The sequence below is a fragment of the Mus musculus genome, chromosome 10 (assembly GCF_000001635.26).
Source record: "Mus musculus strain C57BL/6J chromosome 10, GRCm38.p6 C57BL/6J".
Classification (NCBI taxonomy): Eukaryota; Metazoa; Chordata; class Mammalia; order Rodentia; family Muridae; genus Mus; species Mus musculus.
The window spans coordinates 88924018-88950537 of record NC_000076.6 but is presented as its reverse complement, the minus strand read 5'-3'; the positions used below and the strand labels follow the sequence as shown (position 1 = coordinate 88950537).

The window sequence follows — 26520 nt, the reverse complement described above, 5'->3', positions numbered from 1 at the left end:
GTTGAGCAGAGCTGATAAGCAGCTCAAATGAGGAAATGCCCGCGTGGCATTTACCAAGCACTAACACACTGTAGAATGCTCTCCAGCCTGTGTCTTACTGTTAAGCACCATGGTGTAACCAGCTGGATTCCATATCTGCCTTTCACATTCTCTCTAAATATGGTCTGGCACATGGACTTGGTTTCTATGTGTGGGAAAGTAAAGAGGGAGGGGGTAATACACGGGGTGGGGTGGGGGAGACATTCTGGTTTTCACTTTCTGGGAGTCTAGTGTGCGTTCTACCCCCTAGCCCCTGACTGGTTCTAACCACCTACCTCACTGAGCCTTCTATGGAGAAGACAGACTGAGTGTATCCAATAGCTTTGGGTGTGGAGGGCAAAGGACATCACCATGGAGAATTGCCCTTGAAAGTTCCAGTGGTCATAAACCAAGGCACGGGTGCTTGTCCTTGTCCTTAGAGGCTGGGCTGCAAGGCAAGTGACTCATCCTGGAGGAGTTCTCTGCCTTCCTGTCATTTATATTGGAAAGCATGTTTTTTGTCTGCCTCTATTCCCACAAGAACCCCCAGGATTCATACTACTTTAGATTATCTCTCTGACTCATATGTCATAAAGCAGACATAATGTTTTTCCTTCCTTTCCTCTTTTGGGGTTCCTATTCTTTGAATGCCTTTGACATACGGTAAGTTCTCGAGCTATGGTGCACTGCAGTGTAGAGGTGGCCTAAGTGTGTACTGGTGTCTTTTATCTTTCCAGGTGACAGTTGATTTTCGGGCTAAAGACCTGAATTTTGTTTACTTCTGGCAGTGCAAAAAAGCACATTCAAGTGAATGACCAGCAGCGCACGCGCAGTGCATGCTGCCGACACCACCGCGCAGCCGCAGACAGGGCGGCAGCGAGGAGATGGCCGACTGAGGTGGAGTCCCGCTGTTGTGAAATCACGCTGCAGTCCAGCACACAATTGCTATCTATCCATAGACCATTCTTGACCGAGCAAGCATGCACGTTATGGGCAGTTACATTCTCAAGTTTTTAAAACCAAGGGGAGACTTGTATACTGGGCCTGTTTTTTTAGCCTGTTTGCTACCTTTTTTGCATTCTATCCCATGTGAATTTTACAGACACTGGGCTTAAAAAGGGTATTTGGACACTTGGACACGTTCCTAGAATGTCCTGTTCTACATCACCAAATGACACAGAGAAGACCCTGTTTACAACTTCTTCTTTCTTTTTAAGTTCAGATCTTTCTGAAGAGATTATTCTATATGACATATCTATAGCTATGTGGATGGCCATAGATGTATTTCTGTGTGTACATATGTATAGACATGTATTCCTACATATGTACATACAAATGCAGAGGTATATAAAGTACATAAGAATTCCTTACTTGTAAATAGCCAAAATTAAAAAATAAAAAACAGTACTGACATGAATGATGAATTTTCACATTTAAAGAGTCACCAACATGAAGCCATGTTTAATTGCTTGTATAATGTGACACAATAGAGTTTAAAATAAATTTATGCACATGGAATATTTTCAGCTGGCTCTTCTGAACTTCTGTTGTATTTTTCTCCTGGAATAAAAGGTTTAACACGGTGTGATTTCTAATGCAAGCTTCCTCACTCCTACTACATCATCACTGGCAAATTCTCTCTCCCTAAGGGGGCTGTTCCTCCCTGTTCCTCCCTTACATTTAGCTTCCATAGTGTCTTCTTAGGGCACAGAGCAAATTGCTTGAAAAATCAATAGAAAGAGTTTGAAAATACTACTGCCACCATACGTAGGGGGAACAGGAAATTTAATTATTGATACTTAAAATGCTCTTATGTCCCTGTGTGTTAAAATAGCATACTAATTCTGAAGAAATGCCACCTGCCTGGGGAGTTGGTGGGGCAGGAAATGTGGTTTAATTATTACTCTACTTCCAGAGATGCAGAATCTTTCCAATTCATTTTCCTTGCATGTACTGGAGGTGTTCACCATTTTATATCATCATATGATTAGCATGAAATGATTACTATGGTCAAATTTATATGCTCATATTGTACTATTCTGTGTTTCTGTAACAACAACAACAAAAAAAAAACTTAAGGCTGGACACTTTATAAAGAAGAGAGTTTTATTTTGATCACAGTTTTTAAAGGTTGAAATTTCAAGCTTGGGTGGCAGCCCCCAAGTGTTTGGCCACTGTTGGGGAAGCCACCATTTGTGGCAGGATGGTAGAACTGCAAAAAAGGGAAGCAGCTGTGTGCAGAAAGACAGACAACTTGGCAAGAGAAGATGTCACAGAAATTCAGGAGTTAGGCTCATTTATTTCTGGTAACAGTCTGGTATCACAGATCCCTAAATCCACAAAAATTACATTCATCTTTATCATTAACTCTCACACGCGCTATTGTCTCGCCAGCAAGAACACACGCGTGAGAAACCAGATCCTTCTGCAGCAACTTTATTACACCAGTTTCAACATGAAGAGGAAGACCCCAAGCACCAAAAAGGTGCTGCTTATATACACCTTAGTGTGGCGTGTCCACACCTGATTGGCTGCTCTCCCTGAGCCTCATCACCATGCCCCGGGATGGGCCGAGACTTGGCAGGAAAACACTCTCGCACATGCGCACATTGCTTGTTTACCAATTAGGCCACGCAGGCACAGTGGAAACCACTTCCCACAATTAACCTAATACACTTCACTAGTTCTCAGGCATCATGGTATCAAAACTAACACAACAAGACACAGGCTTTCAGCGTGCAAACATTTGGGTGACACACTGATACTACAGCCACCACTTTCCATAGCTGCTTCTGAGTGTGTGTTCATCTGTGTTGTCAACTTAGAGGTAAAAGTGCCCTCCATCATCACGTCCAACAAAGGGTAGACCTAGACTCTCCTGGGCTGAGTTAGAAACAGATGGTCATTGGGGACTTTGGATAGATGAGGATTTCAACCATTTCTTAGACTGTCTGGAGCTCTCTCTGATCAGACAGTTGGGGTAGTGAAATATTAATCCTCGCAGACCCCTGTAGGACCTGTGCATGCTGCAGACCCCTGTAGGACCTGTGCATGCTGCAGACCCCTGTAGGATCTGTGCATGCTGCAGACCCCTGTAGGATCTGTGCATGCTGCAGACCCCTGTAGGACCTGTGCATGCTGCAGACCCCTGTAGGACCTGTGCATGCTGCAGACCCCTGTAGGACCTGTGCATGCTGCAGACCCCTGTAGGATCTGTGCATGCTGCAGACCCCTGTAGGACCTGTGCATGCTGCAGACCCCTGTAGGATCTGTGCATGCTGTTTCAGTCTCCGTGAGTTCACATGAGCTTTGTTCAGTTGGTTTAGAGAACCTTACTCTCCTGGTGTTCTCTGTGCCCTCTCCTTCCCCAGTTCTTTCTGTCTTCCCTTCCACAGGGTTCTCTGGTCCCCAAGGAGAGAGATTTGATGGAGACATCATGCTTAGAGCTGTGTATTCCAAGGTCTGTCTGTCTGTCTGTCTGTCTCTGTCTCTGTCTCTCTCTCTATCTCTGTCTCTCTTTCTCTCTGACTGTCTGTCTCTGCCTCTCTGTCTCTGTCTCTCTGCCTCTGTCTCCCTCTTGCTCTCTCTCTCTCTCTCTCTCGCTCTCTCTCTATTTCTCACTCTCTCTGCATAATGTCTTGCTATGGGTCTCTGTATTTATTCTCATCTGCTGAAAGACAAAGCCTCTCTGATGATTGGATAAAGTATAACATTATATTATTAGGAATCATCTTATTCTTAATTTTTTTTTAGACCAGTAGTACTTAGTTTTACTCTAGGTCTCTGAGCTATCTAGATTCTGGCTCTTGGTCATCCAAGTAGTATCAAGTATCAGTTCCATATTACTAAATGGACCTTAAGTTCGATCAGACATAAACTGGTTACTTCCATAAGATTTATGCCACCATTGCCCTAGCATACAGGCAGGACAGATTGTAAATCAAAGGTTTTGTGGTTGGGTTAGTGTTAACTTTTCTCTTTTGGTATCCTGCGGAATACCTTTCTATGTCATAAACACTAGAACATGGTGGCAGTGGGTAAAGGTTCTATATAGGCACCAGCTCAGTCTCTCCATGTTCAGTGAGTTGTGTGGGTGCTGTCTTCAGCACTGGAGCCTAACTGTCAGTTTGTGGAGAGCAACCCACAGTCTAGGCATCAGCCTAGGGTTGGAGGGATTTCCATGTGACTGTTTGGGCAAACACCTCAATTGAATGAGACCCAGTTCAAGCACTGAATGCTTCATTTGGTGACAGGAGATGGCTAGCAGGGGGTTCCATCATTTTTTATTATTTGGAGACATCATTAGGATCACTTTCATACCTTATAGGAAGTTTCCACTGCACTCGGTTTTCATACTGCCCCTCAAATAGTCCTCAGTCCTAGATACCTCTCCCCTCATTCCTTCCCCCAGTCCCTTCTCCCCTCCCCCTTCCCACATGTCCTCCCATATCCTCCCACACACTATCACCACCACACCCAGCTCTGGTTCACCCACAAAATCTATTCTATTTTTCCCCTTCTATTCTATTTATCCCCTAGGGATATCTATGTGTCCCCTTAGTCCTTTCTTCTATGTCTAACCACTCTGAGTCTACAGATTGTAGCTTGGATATCATTTATTTAATGACTAATGTTCACTAAATATTAGTGAATATAATATAAGCAAGTACATACCATATTTATCTTTCTGGGTCTGGGATACCTCACTCAGTATGAGCTTTCTAATTCCATCTATTTGCCTACAAATTTCACAATCTCATTTTTTCAAGAGCTGATTAGTACTCCACTGTGTAAATGGACCACATTTTTTTATCCATTCTTCTGTTGAGGAACATCTAGGTTGCTTCCAATTTCTGACTATTATAAATAGAGCAGCAATTAACAAAGTTGAACAAGTGTCTGTGGTAGGCTGACACATCCTTTGGTTATATGTTCAAGTGTGGTATAGCTGGGACTTGGAATAGACCCATTCCCATCTTCCTGAGGAATTTCCACACTGATTTCCATAGTGGCTGAACAAGTTTGCCCTTGCACTAGCAATAGAGAAGTGTTCCTCTTGTTCCACAGCCTCACCAACATAAGCTGTCATTTGTGTTGATGAGCCATTCTGTCAGGTGTAAGATGGAATCTTAGAGTATCTTTGATCTGCATTTCCCTGATGGATGTTGAACCTTTCTTTAAGTGTTTCTTAGCCATTTGCTTTTCCTCTACTGAGAATTCTGTTTAAATCTGTGTTCCACTTTTAATTTGATTATTTGGGGTTTTTGGTATCTAGTTTGAGTTCTTTATATATTTTGGGCATTAGCAGTCTATCAGATGTTTGGTTGGTAATAGCAAAATAATTGTTCCATTTCAATGTTATACTTATCATTAAAATCCCAGTTGTTAAGGTCATTCAGGAACAGAGATATTTCAAGCAAAAAAGTTTTTTGAATCACTATGAAGGGAGTTAGGTCTTTGAAAATTACAGAAATTCTTCATTGACTAAAAATGGAAACCTTTGTATTGTGTGTGTACATACTTGGTAAACACTAAATAGCTTTCTTTTTTGTTTGTTCTTGAGACAGGGCTTCGTGTAGCCTAGGATAGTCTTGAAATCACTATGTAGCTGAGGATACCCTTGAACTCCTGATTCTCCTATCTCTGCCTACTGAGTGCTAGGATTTCAGGGATGCCCCACCATGTCTGGCTTCTAGATATCTTACACAAAAGAAATGGAAACATTTTTTTTCATGATTTGTTGATTCAGTGCCATTCCGATAAAACCCAAATGAGTACATCAGCCAATAAGTCTTGTCCACTGTTCCATGGTTCTTCCAAGTCTCCTATTGCACAATCTACCCGACTCAGACACTTTTCCCCCATGCCTCATTCTGGACTTAGTGCATCCCTGATCTTTGCATTGTTGGTGAGCCTTCACATGATACGGGTCAAGAAACACCTTCACCTCCCCATTGCCTAACCAACTGTGGAGCTTCTATAGTCTTTAAGGTCTTTTGTGGGGTCTTTTGGTACCTCTTAAAATAAATGCATCTATTTACTTCATACCTCTGCTTATTATAATGTGTTTTAACTCAGCCTCCTATGAATATGTCTTTCAATATGGAAAATACAAGAGGAATACCACAACTTTAGATTATCTCCTGTCTTGCCCCCCACCTCCAGTGGTTTTTTTTATTCACTTTACAGCCCAATATCAACCCTTCCTCACCTCCCAGAATCCCCTCACACATACTCCCATTCTACCTTCCTCTTTACTTTTGAGAAAGGGAAGCCCCCATAGGTGTCATTCTCACACACACACACACACACACACACACACACACACACACACCAAGTCACTGCAGGACTAGGTACATCCCCTTCCACTGAGGCCAGACATGGCAACCCATTTAAGGGCATGAGGTCCTCAGGCACAGCCCCTGCTCCAGTTCTTGGAAGATTTGCATAAAGACCAAGCTGCTCATCTGCTCCATATGTGCAGGGAGCTTAGATCCAGCCTGTGCTTACTCTTTGTTTGGTGGTTCAGTCTCTGGAAGACCTCTAGAGTCCAGGTAAGCTGACTCTGTTGGTCTTCCTATGGAGTCCCTGTCCTCTTCAGGTCCCAGAGCTCCAACTATTGTTTGGGTGTGAGTCTGCATCTTTTTCCATTGGTTGCTGGATGGTACCTCTCAGAGGACAATTATGCTAGGTTCCTGTCTGCAAGCATAACAGAGTATCATTAATAGTGTAGGGGTTGGTTCTTGCCCATGGGATGAGTTTCAATTTGGGACAGTCACTGGTTGGCCATTACCTCAGTCCCTACTCTGTCTTTGTCCCTACACATATTGTAGACAGGACACATTTTGGTTAGAAAGTTTTATGGGTGGGTTGTTGTTCTTATCCCTCCACTGAGAGTCCTGCCTGGCTACAGGAAGTAGCCACTTCAAGACCCATATCTTCCATAGCTAGGAGTCTCAGCTAGAGTCACCCCCATAGACGCTCTGGGGCCTCCTCCCATCCCAAGTCTCTAGAGATTGCCTCCCACTGCCAATCCCCTTTCTCTCTCCCCTGTTCTCTCTACATATGAACCCACCATCCACCCTGCTCCCTTCCCCAGCCCCTCTTCCACTCAGTTCCCCCTTCCATCGACCTCCAGTATCTATTTTGATTCCCCTTCTAAGAAAGATTCAACCATCCTGCCTTAGGCCCCCCTTGTTTGGCTTCTTTGGATCTGTTGATTACAGCATGGCTATCCTGTACTTTGTGAATAATATTTACTTATGAGTACATTACATGCATGTCCTCTTGGGTCTGTGTTACCTCACTCAGGATGATATTTTCTAGTCCCTTCCAATTGCCTGTGAAATTGATGATGACCTTTTTTTTTTTTTTTATTGGCTAAGTAGTATTCCACTGTGTAAATGAACCACATTTTCTTTATCTGTTCTTCAGTTAAGGGACCTCTAGGTTGTTTCCAGTGTCTGGCTATTATGAATAAGCTGTTATGAACATAGTTGAGCAGTGTCCTGGTGGGATGGTGGTGCATCTTTTGGGTATATGCGCAGGAGTGGTATAGCTGAATCTTGAGGTAGAACTATCTCCAATCTTCTGAGAAACTGCCAAATTAATTTCTAGAGTACGTGTACAAGTTTGCAATCCCACCAGCAGTGGAGGAGTGTTCCCCATGCTTCACAAATTTAGCAGCATGTGCTAACTCCTGAGTTTTTGACATTAGCCATTCTGATGGGTCTGGCTTCTCTCTCTTTCTTTTTGCCTCCTCTCTTTTCCCTGCCTTTCTACAATAAAGCACTAAAACCACAGACTGTCTCTGATCATCAAGGCCCACCATGCTTGAAAAATGGGATAGGTTTTCCCCTAAGGAGAGGTGGGAGGCCTTCCTGCGTTCCAGCCACGGACCAGACCAAGTATTCTCACCCGCGTGGGGACCATCCAGCACCCCCTCTCCTCCCTTTGGCCCCTGGGCTGACTGAGCCATCCCTGGGGTCCCCGATTTTGTTCTCAGCTCTTCCACAGTGTCCAGTGGTGTCTGGGATGCCTGAGACTGAGAACCTGTTACCTAGGACTACCCCTTGTCCAACTCCCCCCCCCACCCATGAGCTGGGATTCCGTGGCTTCCCACAGCCAGACACCCACCGGGGGCCAAGTGCGGCAGTCTTCCTCGTCCACTTGCCAAGAGCACTGGAACTCTGGTGGTACATGGGTTTTCTCCCACTCCCTTTATTCCCCCATGCCCACTGCCCAACAAACACTCCAGGAGGCAATCTTCAACTTTCCTTCATTCAGACCTCATTAATTAAGAACCTGTAATCATTTTGATAGCCTAAAGTCCAATATGCACATATAAATGCTTCTAACAAAACAAAAGAAATTTTAGTGAAACATTAATATCTACTCTGCTTACAAATCACAGGTCTAGTTTGTTTTTCCTACTAGTTACTGTCTGGTTTTGTCATTCTCAAGCTTTTAACATGCATTAGAATCAACTGAGACGTGCTGAATCAAGGTGTCTAGTGTGGACCAGAACCTCAGCTTTTAGCAAGTAGCTAGTGGTATTGCCTCTGTGAATAGAAACAACACCACGGTGCAATAGAGTGATACAATAGATTACATTTTGAAAACACTAATGCGATCAATCTTTTGTGAACTGAACTGTAACCACTTGAATAGACTCTACAGTTCAGCTAAGCTTAACTAGTTTTGTCTGCTTGTTTAGAGATTAGCCTCTTGGTAGGAAGCTAGGTGAGAAGCAGCACCCAGTCGAGATCTCAGTTACTGCTTATATTATTCAATACAAAACATTTTCCCTATAGGGGACTCTATTTGAAACTTTTGAATGACTTTCTATTCCAGTAGGGATGAAATATAAACTCTTTACCATGATGCTTCAAAGGCTGGGCACTGCCTATCTCTTAAAATTCTACCTTTTATCCATACTCTAGTACATTCCGCTGCCTGATAAGCTTTTGAACATTCTAATTACCTCTGCCTAAACCAGTCTGTTCTTACTTTCTTGTTGATAGCTAATAACACTTCTTGGCTTTTACCTCACCTTGGTCAGAGCAAAAGTTTTTGAATGGGCTTGATCCTGTGTTGTAATTCCTAGTACCTCATTTTATTATTTCTTATCCTATATGGCAGGCATGCTGCGGGGATCCAGATGCTCATCACACTTCTGTGTGATTTCTTGGTGTTTATCTTCTTTATTAGGCTCTAAACTCAATGCTGAAGACTTAGGGGCCTTGGTTCATCACTATCCTATTGGAAGTATTGGTAATGGATGGTTGGAGGACATAGCTAAATGTGGTACCAGTTTACCTAATACTGAATCTCAAAGTTTTACATGTGTTAATAGGATGATGTTAAAAAGAAAAGAGAAGAAAAGAAAAAATACAGGTGTTTTAATGAATAGCAAAATCTGTTCAGTGCTAAATCTTTTAACATGCCCATACCCAAAATTCTACTCCAGTCCACAATGAGTGCAGCTTTGGTCTTAATACTGATTCAACTATTGAAATAAAAGACTCAAACATGCTTCCCTCTTGAATCATTGCTTTTAACAAAGGGCAACAGACAATGGTCTGCTATAATTTCAGATCTGAAGAAACCCCCAAAGGCCAGACATGAAAATCTTGGTCTTCAGCTTATCACCATTAAAAAGAATTGAAGTCATTCAGTAAAAAGTGGGTTACTTGTTAAAATGTAGGGCAAGGCAAGATGGCAGCTAAGGTCCTCCATTGGGATGCCAAATGCAGCAGCCACTTGAATAACAACTACCTTCACAAAAGCTCATGGAGTCGGGTATGAGCAACTCTGGCAGGAAAACAGTGAAGATACTAGGATGGGGTTCAGAAATAAGCAGTTTGATTTTCCAAGGGTTTTACAAGGTGGCTGAATGAAGCCCAACACTCATCTGCTTCTCTTCCCCACAATGCAACGGGTCACTGAAGATCAAGTGCACAACCATGCCAGGCAGTGGTGGCACACACCTTTAATCCCAACACTTGGGAGGCAGAGGCAGGTGGATTTCTGAGTTTGAGGCCAGCCTGATCTATGGAGTGAGTTCCAGGACAGCCAGGACTACACAGAGAAACCCTGTCTCAAAATAAATAAATAAATAAATAAATAAATAAATAAATAAATAAATAAATAAAATAAAAATTGCACAACCACAGTATAACACTGAAATTCAACAGTAGAAAATGGAAGCTTCAGTTCTTTTAGAAAAAAGTCCTATGTCCAATTTTCTGAGGAACCACCAGACTAATTTCCAGAGTGGTTGGTTGTACAAGCTTACAATCCCACCAACAATGGAGGAGTGTTTCTCTTTCTCCACATCCTCGCCAGCATCTGCTGTCACCTGAATTTTTGATCTTAGCCATTCTGACTGGTGTGAGGTGGAATCTCAGGGTTGTTTTGACTTGCATTATTTCCCTGATGATTAAGGATGCTGAACATTTTTTCAGGTGCTTCTCAGCCATTCGGTATTCCTCAGGTGAGAATTCTTTGTTTAAACTCTGAGCCCCGTTTTTAATGGGGTTATTTGATTTTCTGGAGTCCGCCTTCTTGAGTTCTTTGGTAGGGGAGGGAGGAGGGAATGGGGGACTTTTGGGATAGCATTTGAAATGTAAATGAAGAAAATACCTAATTTTAAAAAATTGGAAATGAAAAAAAAAAAGTAACAAAAACAGAGTTCTGAGATAGCACAGAAAACAAAAGAGAAAGGAAAAGCAGATATTGGTGCAGGTACAGGCAATTCTGTGTGTTAGAAAGTTACTGAGAGGTTTTCAGTTTTGTGCTCTAAATAGATAAGAAGCATGAATCTGCTTTGGAAAAGAAATTCACTTCATCTCCCAGCAAAACCTCATGGTGCTTTAGCCAGGAATTATCTTGAGAAGGGACCTACTGTCTGAATTCGGACTCATTCTAAGAGGAAAATTCTTGCCTAGTCTGGGATCTGATGGATATTCTTCTTCTCTGCCTCAGAAGTTTGTTGCCAATCAATCTAAGCTTGGCTGGTAGAGTGACTCTTCCACAAACCCACTGATAATACCATAGTGGAGTCGGTGAGTGTTGTAACTGAAGAACAGAACCAAAGCTTTAGGGAGCCTGCCCTCTGAACTTGAGGCATGAGAATCCCATGTGGCTTTGTATGGGTGATAATGGGACTGTAATAGGTTCCCCCACACTTCCTACCCTCCATCCCAGCACTGTGGGTCCTACTAGGCAATAAGCTCCTGAAGAGTATTGTCAGAAACCAGCACACACACACACACACACACACACACACACACACACACACATCGTTTCATCTCCACCATGATGAGATGAACAACTTGCTTGACCATGGGCTACCTGCTGTATCTTGCCTTAACATGGGCCCAAAACTTGAATTAAAACCTGCGTACCAAAATATACCTCTTATTTAACTTGGGCATTTGTTACAGAAATAGAAAGCTGACTAACGCAGTGACTAAAGAGAGCTAACGTTAGAAGGTAGCTAGGAAGTGTTGCGAAGGAACTTGCAATATTAGGTAGAGACCAAAGAATACCTTAGCTGGAGAGTGACATTTTAATAAAAAACTTGTAATAATTCAGAGACTGACCCATATGACTGCTAGAGTCCCCCAAGCAGTTCAATAACCTTGAGGCAGGGTGTGCTGATCCAGGCTTGAGGGATAAAGATAATTTGTGCAAGGAGGTGGGGTCTACATCTTTCAAGCAGTAGCTCCTAAGTGGAAAAAGTCTGTGGTTGTGTCCAAGTCCTAGGACTAACCCCTCTTTCAAATTGGCTGAGCTCTGTAGTTGTTCCTTGTTTCCGTGAGCAATTGAAGAACAAAGGGTCAGAGAGAACTCAGGAAGGTAACTGGAATGGCCGCCCCTTCCTATGAACAAAACATCACAAACGTGTAGAGATAATGTAAAGATAATGCCTTGTATACTCTATAAAACTATTCACCTGTCAATAAAAAAATGCTGTTGGCCTATTAGCTTAGGCAGGAAATAGGAGGTGGGAATTCCAGTAAGAACAAAGGATTCTGGGATAGAGAGGAGCACAGGGGATTGTCCCCAGGACCCTTAAGGAGGACAGACTCATGAAAGCTGAGCAGAGGTAACTAGCCACATGGGAGAACTCAGAATAAACAAAATGTTAAATTACGAGCTAGTTGGAGAATACGCAAAGCTTTGGCCTAGGCATTTGTCAATAAATATAAGTCTTGGAGTTGTTATTCTGGGAGCTTGGAGCTGGGAGGGAAAACACGAGCTAACAGAAAACATCCCAGTGCAGAAATAGAGTCGTGTGTACCACTGAAGAGAGAGCTCAGTGCATCCTACATGTGTGAAGTAAATTGCTAAAGGTGTCAGTAAGTACAAGATAAAACCACCCAAAGAAACAGAAGAAAGGGAAATGAGGTACATGCTGCTAGCTTCTAACAGCCGAGCAACTATTTGTTTCAAAGGTATTTGTTGGGCTGCCCATGTAAGAGGAGGCATTTAAAATAATGAGAAAACAGGAGTGTGTAGCATGCATAGTGCATCATGGGATTTCCCAGTGTGACACAGAAAGTGACAGCACAGTAATCTGACTTGCCAGGCGGTGGTGGCACACGCCTTTAATCCCAGCACTTGGGAGGCAGAGGCAGGTGGATTTCTGAATTCAAGGCCAGCCTGGTCTACAGAGTGAGTTCCAGGACAGCCAGGGCTATACAGAGAAACCCTGTCTCGAAAACAACAACAACAACAAAACAAAAACCTCTGACTGAAGGGTGTGGGCTTTATTATACAAGGAGGACATAGCAACTCTTGAGTCAAGAGGGTCATCAGATTGAGCTTCCAAAGAGGTCACTGTGGATTAGCAGCACAATCGTCAGTCAGTAAGTGATTCACAGACCGGAACCACCATCTTCCTCGAGAAACAGAGACTTCAAATCCAGGGCTCTGTGCCAGTGCTGCTTAATCAGAAAGCAGGAGTACAGCCCAGCCCTTCCAGGTGATGCCGACACAGGCCAGGCCAGACTGTGACGTGGCCACTGTGGGGCATCCAGGGGACAAAAGGGGAGCAGAGGAAAACAGAAGAGGATCCTAGAGCTCCCTGTGCAGAAGTGGACGGGAACACCGTGAGGAAACACCCTCAACAGATACTCAGTGCCCTTTGAGCTGAGTCCGCCTAAACAAAGAGGAAAGTAAAATGGGAATTTTTAAAATGAGAAAAAGGAGTGCTCATGAAACAGGAATGAAGGATAAAACTGGTACTTCTCAAAGTATCCTTCGGCTTGATGAAATTAAATCGCAAAGCTCTCATCTCACTTTCAGGGTGAAAAAGGTCACGTGAATTCCCCTCTCTAGAAAATTGGAATTTTCCTCACCCTGTGATTGGGCAGGGAGCAAATAGGTCCTTCAATCCAATGAATGACCCGAAGTGGCCAAAGAAAAGGGAAGTTCTTGCCAAACAGGAGATTTGGCAGCTGTTTGTAGGAAACTTTTTCCAAATTAGGCAATTGAGTATAACCATGGTCATCTTTTGTACCTAAACCTTTTATCGGCTTGATTGACCACTGAATTTTACAGCAAGAAAATTATAGCTTTGAGATGAAAACTTTAACTTTAAAACTTCAAATGGCATCTTTATTTTCAAGAAGATGAACATGTTCAGATTTTGTGTTTCTAACGCTAATCTGAAGTCCTGCTACTACCAGCAATTATTCACACTAATTTTTAATTTTTCTCAACTAAAATTTGAAGTTGATACAGAAAAGTTTGCCCTGTTTTGTACTTTTATGTTGTTTATGTTGTGTCAAATCTTTTGCATGCTAGGCAAGGGTTCCTCCCCTGGACTATAGATCCTTTAGTCTACCTGTTTTGTGCCCTTTGTATTAGTGAGTTTCACATTACTACAATGAAATACCCAAGTCAATTAAATGTTTAAAAGGGCAAGGTTGGTTGAGCTCATAGTTCTCAAAGTTCAAGGCATAGCTGAAGCGGCCGTGTGCTTCAGCCTCTGACGAAAATGACTCATCATAGCTGGGACGGGGAGAGAAGCAAGTGGTCAGAGCTTTAACACATCAGAAACAGAAGTAAGGATGATGGCATACACACAACAATCACTTCTGAGGGCATCGATGCTTATGATCTAAAGACATGCACTGGACCCTGCTCCCCACAGCCTCGGCCGTCTCCCAGGAATTCGACCCTGTGAACCAAGCTTTCATTCACAGCTGTTTGAGGTACAGTCAGCCAGCATGCAAACCCGGCATTTCTGCCTTCACATACAATGTTATTTAAAATATAACATGGTCCTCGATGACAAAGTTGTACAAGTCCGTTTGCTTTCATATTTTATGACGTATACACAGTATTTACTTCAAGAGAGTCCCTTACGGAGTAAATAGGCAGGAAATGCCTTTGATAATGCTCATTATATCCAATCAGATTCTTACTCCAAGAACAGATAACTGCAATGATTTTTATGGAAATTTTAATCAGCAAATTGAAAAAAAAATAAGTTTGTAACCATATTTTACATAGAAATATTCAACTTTCTCAATATTTTCACAAACAGTGGTACAAAAGTTGACTCTAAATGCATCCAAGGCGTTTTTAAGAGCTAAACGGACATGCACTAGGTTGCTCCCGTTCTCAGTGATGCTGGGAAGGAAGCCTAGGATCTTGCACAAGCTCAGTAAGAGTTTTACCGCTGAACCGCAGCCCTTTACCTTGGTTGCCTCCTTATCAACAATCTTCATGGGAAGATTCAGAGGGAATCAGTTCACAGAGTTCTTCAGTGTTTCTCAAGCTCAGCCCTACCCAATGTGTCTACATCATATGTTCAGCTTATTTCATGAAACAAACCACATGACGTGTGCTTTCCATAAGTAAGATGAAGTTCAGAGATCTTAGTAGTCATGTATTTCATAACATCCTAATGTGGGGCCATATTAGAAACCACGTAAAGGAGCTGAGCTGGCCAAAGACTGGTCTAAATAATTACCCACGACTTGTGAAAATGTGTTCACATTTCAGACTCCTCTGAAAGTGTGTGGTCATTATCCAGAGTGCTAATGGTACTTTCCTGAACCTAATTCCATACATGGCACCAGCAATCTCATTGGGGACACTTAAATGTCTCCACATGTCACCAGAGAAACACAATGACCCATGCTGGTAACTACTGGTCTCAAGAGAAAAAAAGAGAGCATGCAAACAATCCACTTACTGATAACATGACTCTGTGATGTTTTACACCTGACCTATAAAGTTTTCACCTCTCTGTAGGATGAATAGGACTGAATCATGTCTTTCTTTAAGGTTTATAGTCTTTTCTGTTGATTCTCAAATGTATTTTTACTCCTGTGGCACATATTTTTTAGGGAAGGGTTTTTGTTTTTGTTTTTGTTTTTTTTTACTTCATGATAGTAAAGATTCTTCTTAGTTCAAAAAAAAAAAAAACTAGCAAATAATATTTGCCTCAAATCACTTGAGTTAATGAAATCCTGGTCTGTCAAAACTCAGGTCTTTCACACTACTTTTGTGAGGTGGGCAGCCTCATTCTTATATCAGCATTAAATGAAATTAAGGGCAAAGTCAAAGGCATACTTGTCAGCAGCAAGACACTGACAGACAACCTGTACAATTGTTTTCTTCCATTAAGGTTTTTGTGTTTTAATAAAACTAAGAAAAGATTATTTACTTTACATTATAATATGCTGACATATCCCTCATATTTATATTAGTCCCATGTTTTAAAAGTTAAAAACAAATACTTTTTAAGTAATAGCAACATCTTTTGACTCTAAACTCAATGCTGAAGACTTAGGGGCCTTGGTTCATCACTATCCTATTGGAAGTATTGGTAATGGATGGTTGGAGGACATAGCTAAATGTGGTACCAGTTTACCTAATACTGAATCTCAAAGTTTTACATGTGTTAATAGGATGATGTTAAAAAGAAAAGAGAAGAAAAGAAAAAATACAGGTGTTTTAATGAATAGCAAAATCTGTTCAGTGCTAAATCTTTTAACATGCCCATACCCAAAATTCTACTCCAGTCCACAATGAGTGCAGCTTTGGTCTTAATACTGATTCAACTATTGAAATAAAAGACTCAAACATGCTTCCCTCTTGAATCATTGCTTTTAACAAAGGGCAACAGACAATGGTCTGCTATAATTTCAGATCTGAAGAAACCCCCAAAGGCCAGACATGAAAATCTTGGTCTTCAGCTTATCACCATTAAAAAGAATTGAAGTCATTCAGTAAAAAGTGGGTTACTTGTTAAAATGTAGGGCAAGGCAAGATGGCAGCTAAGGTCCTCCATTGGGATGCCAAATGCAGCAGCCACTTGAATAACAACTACCTTCACAAAAGCTCATGGAGTCGGGTATGAGCAACTCTGGCAGGAAAACAGTGAAGATACTAGGATGGGGTTCAGAAATAAGCAGTTTGATTTTCCAAGGGTTTTACAAGGTGGCTGAATGAAGCCCAACACTCATCTGCTTCTCTTCCCCACAATGCAACGGGTCACTGAAGATCAAGTGCACAACCATGCCAGGCAGTGGTGGCACACACCTTTAATCCCAACACTTGGGAGGCAGAGGCAGGTGGATTTCTGAGTTTGAGGCCAGCCTGATCTACGGAGTGAGTTCCAGGACAGCCAGGACTACACAGAGAAACCCTGTCTCAAAAAAAAAAAAAAAAAAAAAATTGCACAACCACAGTATAACACTGAAATTCAACAGTAGAAAATGGAAGCTTCAGTTCTTTTAGAAAAAAGTCCTATGTCCAATTTTCTGAGGAACCACCAGACTAATTTCCAGAGTGGTTGGTTGTACAAGCTTACAATCCCACCAACAATGGAGGAGTGTTTCTCTTTCTCCACATCCACGCCAGCATCTGTTGTCACCTGAATTTTTGATCTTAGCCATTCTGACTGGTGTGAGGTGGAATCTCAGGGTTGTTTTGATTTGCATTTCCCTGATGATTAAGGATGCTGAACATTTTTTCAGGTGCTTCTCAGCCATTCGGTATTCCTCAGGTGAGAATTCTTTGTTTAAACTCTGAGCCCCGTTTTTAATGGGGTTATTTGATTTTCTGGAGCCCGCCTTCTTGAGTTCTTTGGTAGGTGAGGGAGGAGGGAATGGGGGACTTTTGGGATAGCATTTGAAATGTAAATGAAGAAAATACCTAATTTAAAAAAATTGGAAATGAAAAAAAAAAAAGTAACAAAAACAGAGTTCTGAGATAGCACAGAAAACAAAAGAGAAAGGAAAAGCAGATATCAGTGCAGGTACAGGCAATTCTGTGTGTTAGAAAGTTACTGAGAGGTTTTCAGTTTTGTGCTCTAAATAGATAAGAAGCATGAATCTGCTTTGGAAAAGAAATTCACTTCATCTCCCAGCAAGCCCTCATGGTGCTTTAGCCAGGAATTATCTTGAGAAGGGACCTACTGTCTGAATTCGGACTCATTCTAAGAGGAAAATTCTTGCCTAGTCTGGGATCTGATGGATATTCTTCTTCTCTGCCTCAGAAGTTTGTTGCCAATCAATCTAAGCTTGGCTGGTAGAGTGACTCTTCCACAAACCCACTGATAATACCATAGTGGAGTCGGTGAGTGTTGTAACTGAAGAACAGAACCAAAGCTTTAGGGAGCCTGCCCTCTGAACTTGAGGCATGAGAATCCCATGTGGCTTTGTATGGGTGATAATGGGACTGTAATAGGTTCCCCCACGCTTCCTACCCTCTGTCCCAGCACTGTGGGTCCTACTAGGCAATAAGCTCCTGAAGAGTATTGTCAGAAACCAGCACACACACACACACACACACACACACACACACACACACACACATCGTTTCATCTCCACCATGAGATGAACAACTTGCTTGTCCATGGGCTACCTGCTATATCTTGCCTTAACATGGGCCCAAAACTTGCATTAAAACCTGCGTACCAAAATATACCTCTTATTTAACTTGGGCATTTGTTACAGAAATAGAAAGCTGACTAACGCAGTGACTAAAGAGAGCTAACGTTAGAAAGTAGCTAGGAAGTGTTGCGAAGGAACTTGCAATATTAGGTAGAGACCAAAGAATACCTTAGCTGGATTGTGACATTTTAATAAAAAAACTTGTAATAATTCAGAGACTGACCCATATGACTGCTAGAGTCCCCCAAGTAGTTCAATAACCTTGAGGCAGGGTGTGCTGATCCAGGCTTGAGCGATAGAGATAATTTGTGCAAGGAGGTGGGGTCTACATCTTTCAAGCAGTAGCTCCTAAGTGGAGAAAGTCTGTGGTTGTGTCCAAGTCCTAGGACTAACCCCTCTTTCAAATTGGCTGAGCTCTGTAGTTGTTCCTTGTTTCCGTGAACAATTGAAGAACAAAGGGTCAGAGAGAAGCCAGGAAGCTAACTGGAATGGCTGCCCCTTCCCATGAACAAAACATCACAAATGTGTAGAGATAATGTAAAGATAATGCCTTGTGTACTCTATAAAACTATTCACCTGTCAATAAAAAAATGCTGTTGGCCTATTAGCTTAGGCAGGAAATAGGAGGTGGGAATTCCAGTAAGAACAAAGGATTCTGGGATAGAGAGGAGCACAGAGGATTGTCCCCAGGACCCTTAAGGAGGACAGACTCATGAAAGCTGAGCAGAGGTAACTAGCCACATGGGAGAACTCAGAATAAACAAAATATTAAATTGCGAGCTAGTTGGAGAATACGCAAAGCTTTGGCCTAGGCATTTGTAAATAAATATAAGTCTTGGAGTTGTTATTCTGGGAGCTTGGAGCTGGGAGGGAAAACACGAGCTAACAGAAAACATCCCAGTGCAGAAATAGAGTCGTGTGTACCACTGAAGAGAGAGCTGAGTGCATCCTACATGTGTGAAGTATGTTGAAATTGCTAAAGGTGTCATTAAGTACAAGATAAAACCACCCAAAGAAACAGAAGAAAGGGAAATGAGGTACATGCTGCGAGCTTCTAACAGCTGAGCAACTATTTGTTTCAAAGGTATTTGTTGGGCTGCCCATGTAAGAGGAGAGCATTTAAAATAATGAGAAAACAGGAGTGTGTAGCATGCATAGTGCATCATGGGACTTCTCCGTGTGACACAGAAAGTGACAGCACAGTAATCTGACTTGCCAGGCAGTGGTGGCGCACGCCTTTAATCCCAGCACTTGGGAGGCAGAGGCAGGTGGATTTCTGAGTTCGAGGCCAGCCTGGTCTACAGAGTGAGTTGCAGGACAGCCAGGGCTATACAGAGAAACCCTGTCTCGAAAACAACAACAACAACAAAACAAAAACCTCTGACTGAAGGGTGTGGGCTTTATTATACAAGGAGGACATAGCAACTCTTGAGTCAAGAGGGTCATCAGATTGAGCTTCCAAAGAGGTCACTGTGGATTAGCAGCACAATCGTCAGTCATTAAGTGATTCACAGACCGGAACCGCCATCTTCCTGGAGAAACGGAGACTTCAAATCCAGGGCTCTGTGCCAGTGCTGCCTAATCAGAAAGCAGGTGTACAGCCCAGCCTGCCCAGGTGATGCCGACACAGGCCAGGCCAGACTGTGACGTGGCCACTGTGGGGCATCCAGGGGACAAAAGGGGAGCAGAGGAAAACAGAAGAGGATCCTAGAGCTCCCTGTGCAGAAGTGGACGGGAACACTGTGAGGAAACACCCTCAACAGACACTCAGCGCCCTTTGAGGTGAGTCCGCCTAAACAAAGAGGAAAGTAAAATGGGAATTTTTAAAATGAGAAAAAGGAGTGCTCATGAAACAGGAATGAAGGATAAAATTGGTACTTCTCAAAGTATCCTTCGGCTTGATGAAATTAAATCGCAAAGATCTCATCTCACTTTCAGGGTGAAAAAGGTCACGTGAATTCCCCTCTCTAGAAAATTGGAACTTTCCTCACCCTGTGATTGGGCAGGGAGCAAATAGGTCCTTCAATCCAATGAATGACCCGAAGTGGCCAAAGAAAAGGGAAGTTCTTGCCAAACAGGAGATTTGGCAGCTGTTTGTAGGAAACTTTTTCCAAATTAGGCAATTGAGTATAACCATGGTCATCTTTTGTACCTAAACCTTTTATCGGCTTGATTGACCACTGAATTTTACAGCAAGAAAATTATAGCTTTGAGATGAAAACTTTAACTTTAAAACTTCAAATGGCATCTTTATTTTCAAGAAGATGAAAATGTTTAGATTTTGTGTTTCTAACGCTAATCTGAAGTCCTGCTACTACCAGCAATTATTCACACTAATTTTTAATTTTTCTCAACTAAAATTTGAAGTTGATACAGAAAAGTTTGCCCTGTTTTGTACTTTTATGTTGTTTATGTTGTGTCAAATCTTTTGCATGCTAGGCAAGGGTTCCTCCCCTGGACTATAGATCCTTTAGTCTACCTGTTTTGTGCCCTTTGTATTAGTGAGTTTCACATTACTACAATGAAATACCCAAGTCAATTAAATGTTTAAAAGGGCAAGGTTGGTTGAGCTCATAGTTCTCAAAGTTCAAGGCATAGCTGAAGCGGCCGTGTGCTTCAGCCTCTGACGAAAATGACTCATCATAGCTGGGACGGGGAGAGAAGCAAGTGGTCAGAGCTTTAACACATCAGAAACAGAAGTAAGGATGATGGCATACACACAACAATCACTTCTGAGGGCATCAATGCTTATGATCTAAAGACATGCACTGGACCCTGCTCCCCACAGCCTCGGCCGTCTCCCAGGAATTCGACCCTGTGAACCAAGCTTTCATTCACAGCTGTTTGAGGTACAGTCAGCCAGCATGCAAACCCGGCATTTCTGCCTTCACATACAATGTTATTTAAAATATAAAATGGTCCTCGATGACAAAGTTGTACAAGTCCGTTTGCTTTCATATTTTATGACGTATACACAGTATTTACTTCAAGAGAGTCCCTTACGGAGTAAATAGGCAGGAAATGCCTTTGATAATGCTCATTATATCCAATCAGATTCTTACTCCAAGAACAGATAACTGCAATGATTTTTATGGAAATTTTAATCAGCAAATTGAAAAAAAAATAAGTTTGTAACCATATTTTACATAGAAATATTCAACTTTCCCAATATTTTCACAAACAGTGGTACAAAAGTTGACTCTAAATGCATCCAATGCGTTTTTAAGAGCTAAACGGACATGCACTAGGTTGCCCCCGTTCTCAGTGATGCTGGGAAGGAAGCCTAGGATCTTGCACAAGCTCAGTAAGAGTTTTACCGCTGAACCGCAGCCCTTTACCTTGGTTGCCTCCTTATCAACAATCTTCATGGGAAGATTCAGAGGGAATCAGTTCACAGAGTTCTTCAGTGTTTCTCAAGCTCAGCCCTACCCAATGTGTCTACATCATATGTTCAGCTTATTTCATGAAACAAACCACATGACGTGTGCTTTCCATAAGTAAGATGAAGTTCAGAGATCTTAGTAGTCATGTATTTCATAACATCCTAATGTGGGGCCATATTAGAAACCACGTAAAGGAGCTGAGCTGGCCAAAGACTGGTCTAAATAATTACCCACGACTTGTGAAAATGTGTTCACATTTCAGACTCCTCTGAAAGTGTGTGGTCATTATCCAGAGTGCTAATGGTACTTTCCTGAACCTAATTCCATACATGGCACCAGCAATCTCATTGGGGACACTTAAATGTCTCCACATGTCACCAGAGAAACACAATGACCCATGCTGGTAACTACTGGTCTCAAGAGAAAAAAAGAGAGCATGCAAACAATCCACTTACTGATAACATGACTCTGTGATGTTTTACACCTGACCTATAAAGTTTTCACCTCTCTGTAGGATGAATAGGACTGAATCATGTCTTTCTTTAAGGTTTATAGTCTTTCCTGTTGATTCTCAAATGTATTTTTACTCCTGTGGCACATATTTTTTAGGGAAGGGTTTTGTTTTTGTTTTTGTTTTGTTTTGTTTTTTTTACTTCATGATAGTAAAGATTCTTCTTAGTTCAAAAAAAACCTAGCAAATAATATTTGCCTCAAATCACTTGAGTTAATGAAATCCTGGTCTGTCAAAACTCAGGTCTTTCACACTACTTTTTTGAGGTGGGCAGCCTCATTCTTATATCAGCATTAAATGAAATTAAGGGCAAAGTCAAAGGCATACTTGTCAGCAGCAAGACACTGACAGACAACCTGTACAATTGTTTTCTTCCATTAAGGTTTTTGTGTTTTAATAAAACTAAGAAAAGATTATTTACTTTACATTGTAATATGCTGACATATCCCTCATATTTATATTAGTCCCATGTTTTAAAAGTTAAAAATAAATACTTTTTAAGTAATAGCAACATCTTTTGACTTTAAGAATTCTATCTGGCATTCCTGTGCATTTGTAAAAATAAGACAGTGGTATTTCCAAATCTCACAAGGATATACTTTGTCTTACAGGAAGTTGACAAACTCGTTTGGAATACCACTTCTCATGAAGAACACGTTGAGTAACCTTTGTGCAGTCAGATCAAAGAAAAAGTTAATCAAATAACCTGATTCTCATTGCCAAAACTGAAGCATCATGTGTATGTGTGTGTGTGTGTATGTATATGTATATTTTTTTTCAGAATCATCTAATAAATAACTATACTTCAAATCATAGTTATATAAGATTACATATATAAAATTACATAACCATGCTCATTAGAGTACTGCAAGATAATCACAAAACTTGATTTTTGTTTACAAATATAGTAATCAATAAATAGATCTATATACATAAGAAATACATGAATACATAGTTGATTCAAATGGCATATAAATCTCTTTGTTTCAGATAAATGCTAATATTTTTGATATTTTAGTTTTTATTATCAGTTAAGAGCCTTTAAAAGTAAATAGTATAGCCTTCAAATATAATAGACCAAAAATATGTATAAAATTATGAATTATTTTTAAAATATCAGTATTTCTTTTCTTAAAATATTGAAAACTTTTTAAAAATTTAAGCAATATCTAATGTGGGTATCATAGAAAAATAAGTTATTGATGAAACTCTGTAACACAAGTTTTAGCTATGAATGTAGCCAAATAAATGGCTAAGAACTTTGAAATTACTGCTTGAAATCTTAGAAAATAGAAAAAAAGCATGCATTTAATAACCTGAAACATGTGAAAAAATAAAGAAGTATTTCCCTATGAAGTTCTTTAACTATATGAATTAGTAATTCAACTTAACAGCATTAAAAGCAATTGTGCGACTCCATGGGACTTCACCGTTTTCAAATATTTAATGTTCTTGGGTTACCCAATACACAAGAAGCATGTGTTAGCACAGGATGGGATCTGGGGACTGAAGGAAAGAGGTGACATAGTTTATATTGGATGTCTCAAGACATATCTAAACCCAGGGCAAAAAGCAAGAAGCTGGAACAGTTAAGTCCAGGTAACATGCTCTACAAAAGCAAGGTTATTAGAACAGAAGTTGGGAATAAAGATTAAAAATTATAGTCGATAGTTGATAGTCTACAGTCAATGGTCTATAATCTATAGTCAATAGTCTATGAAAAGCACTGTACTTGGCAATTGTCAGGAATCTCAGCAGAGGAAAAACAGGCACAAGAATGCATTAAAGATGAACTTGATCGTTGGGTACCTAGTGTATCCTAGGCAGGATGCTGCTATTTACCCATTCAGAGGCAGACTCAGAGGCAAGGTTATAGCATGGGCTGATCCAGAAGTAAAGTCCACAGAAGTGCTCTACTCCTCCTCCTGTCCCTGCTGCCTAGAAACAGGATATTCAGGGGGAGGAAAGAAATCTCTTTCCAAGATTTATTATTCTAGTAAAGTTCCCAGAATATACATATACTAGCACCAAAGGCATGTAAAATGTTTTCAGTAATGCCCAAACGTAAGAATATGCCTTTGATTATCAAGAACCATGTGTGTATGTCTGTATTTGCCTTTCACACATGTATGTAGTTATAAACATCCACAACCAGAGCTCGTGTTGAAACTCCTAACTCCAGGATAGCATCAATCAACCAGTGTATAAAGTGAGCCAAATCGGGATTTGGCTTTAATAAAATATATCTTCCAAAAACAATCATGATAGGAAAAAACTGATCTGATCCAACTATCCTAAAACATGTTTAAAGAAAAGCAAAACAAAAACAAAACAGACATTATACAATGTCATCTAGCCCTGGAGATGCTTCACAAGCGAGTCCCATTGATCTTGCCACTGTGATCTGTGAAGTTCAGCTCAACATGGTTGAAGGCAGGGTTATCAGTTCCACCAACTTCCACAGGATGCAATTTATAGTTTAAAACATGATTCCTCTGAAAGATAAAGGGTAACATGGAAATTTTTTTTAAAAATCATTATTTGTTCAATGACAGATAACTGATACCAACTTTTTATTTCTCTAAATCAGCTTGGTAATCCACTAAGGGAGAGTGAAATGCAAACATACACAAGGCAGCAGAAGCTAGCGTGGTATACGATATGCATTTGAGCTATGAATAGCCATGTGTGTGAAGAAGTTATGAACTATCTATCGACAGCCATATATTCTCTTAAATAGTTCATATCTATTAACTGTATACCTGCATCTACAGGTACACATATACACATACAGATACAGACATAGAAATATCCCTTCTGTGTGCCTGTCCAAGAAAAGAGCTGGGGACTAACTATTGCTCTGTTCAGGTAATTAAAAACCCAGTTTCCTAATTTAAGAATAAATAAAACCTAACTTACTTTCTTAAAAACATCAAAATTGGATAAAAAGTCCTGTTTGGTTAGTAAGAATCGGGGATCTAAGTTCTGTTTTCTTCCTCCTGAAAAACAAATCCATTATTTACAGAGTTAGACAGATACCTTATAATTACATATTAACCCACCCCCACACCCATCACACAGGCATCTGGCTTATGAACATTCAGCTTTATGCACACATAAAATACAAAGAAAACCTTGAAAGTAGTCCTGAAGATCCAGCTGCCACTCCCCTCTCCTCCATCTTGGACCCCACAGCTTCTAACTGATAAATGTAAATATTGTGATATCTACATAGATAAATAGATAATAGAGAGATAATAGATACAGAGAGATAATAGCTCCCAATCCTAATCTGATTGCTTCATCTGGTGCTACCTGGATAAAGACTTGTCTGTCCCAAAAATGATTAAAAAAATAAAAAATGAGAAGCAGCCCACACAACCTACCTATAAAGTGGCAAACTGTCACCTCTGCCTCTGCCTCTCTGCCTCTCTGCCTCTCTGCCTCTCTGCCTCTCTGCCTCTCTGCCTCTCTGCCTCTCTGCCTCTCTGCCTCTGCTCCTTGCACCTCTGCCCCTCTTTCTCTGCCTCTGCCTCTCTGCCTCTCTGCCTCTGCTCCTTGCACCTCTGCCCCTTTCTCTGCCTCTGCCTCTCAGTCTCTGTGTTCCTCTGTTCCTCTACCCCTCCACCCCTCCGCCCCTCCGCCCTCCACCTCTCTGCCCCTGCCAATGAACCTACTTTCCCTTTTGGTATCTATGAATAGTTACAAGCATGGAGAGATTATGAGTTAAGCAAGTGGAACTCTGCATACTCACAGATGTTTTGTACAAATCCTCCTCTCTAAGGTTTTGTTTTACAAATGGATCCTCTTATTTGGCTTTGCTTTCTGTCTGTCTGTCTGTCTGTCTGCCTGCCTTTCATTTTTCTTTTCCTATTTTCTGTTTGTTTGTTTGATTGATTTTGTCTTGGTGGACCAACTAAGATACTTTTGGGAACCAAGTATATGGTCCTCAAACTACCACTGTCTACATCTTTGAGAAAATGTGCTTAAAATACAGATCTCTGCACTGTAGCTTTGGCTGACTTGGAACTGTGGGGCCACAGAACTCTTAGTTTTGTCAGATTTCCCAGATTGCCAGATTTTTTTGGTTGGTTGGTTTTTTGTTTTTGTTTTTCTGAGACAGGTTTTCTCTGTGTGACAGAGCCCTGGCTGAACTGACACTCACCTTGGAGACCAAGCTGGCCTTAACCTCACAGAGATCACATGCCTCTGCCTCCAGAGTGCGGGGATTAAAGACATGCACTGCCATGCCTGGCTTCCAAGGTGATTTTTATACCTGCTAGTGTTTGGGAATTGCCACAGCACCTGCTCTTGTTTCACAGAGACAGAAACAAGCATGCAGTACAGAGTCAAATGGAGCTGAAATGCCAGTCCCGGATGTCCGTCTGGATTCCTATAGATTTCTCATATCCTACTTATTGTAAGGAACATCAGAAGTGTATGTTTCTAGGTCTATTTCAAGATTCTCACAGTTGATATGGTGAAGAAATGGCTCATTAGTAAAATTAATGAAGAGAATGTGTTTTTATAACTATATGCCTGCTTTCCTGGACATAACTGCAAGCAGTTAACAAAATCAAAGAAGTTAAGGAAAAGAAAAGGAACTAACTGCCAATGGGAACATTCAGATACCCCAGCGTCTTTAAAAGGGAGAGAGAACAGACGGGCGTGTGTGTGTGTGTGTGTG

General features: G+C 41.2%; 2 protein-coding genes across 11 annotated transcripts in view; one reads left to right on the top strand and one right to left on the bottom strand.

The window, feature by feature from the left end:
- The window catches only part of Ano4 (anoctamin 4), a 396274-nt gene extending 394668 nt beyond the window's left edge, over positions 1–1606 (top strand). For 5 of the 10 annotated variants that reach the window (XR_003948705.1, XM_006513757.4, XM_006513756.4 and 2 more), the window contains one exon: positions 756–1606. The gene's annotated coding sequence lies outside the window, so the exon portion shown is untranslated. The remainder of the gene's footprint in view (positions 1–755) is intronic. The other 5 variants (XM_006513759.4, XM_030245124.1, XM_030245123.1 and 2 more) reach the window with 2 other exon arrangements.
- Positions 1607–21022: 19416 nt separating this feature from the next.
- Slc5a8 (solute carrier family 5 (iodide transporter), member 8) overlaps positions 21023–26520 on the bottom strand; it is a 43524-nt gene continuing 38026 nt past the window's right edge. Inside the window, exons 14-15 of the mRNA NM_145423.2 lie at positions 24753–24832; positions 21023–24328 (exon numbers count right to left, since the gene is read on the bottom strand). Coding sequence (NP_663398.2) covers positions 24203–24328; positions 24753–24832 — 206 coding nt within the window. The 3' untranslated portion in view covers positions 21023–24202. The remainder of the gene's footprint in view (positions 24329–24752; positions 24833–26520) is intronic.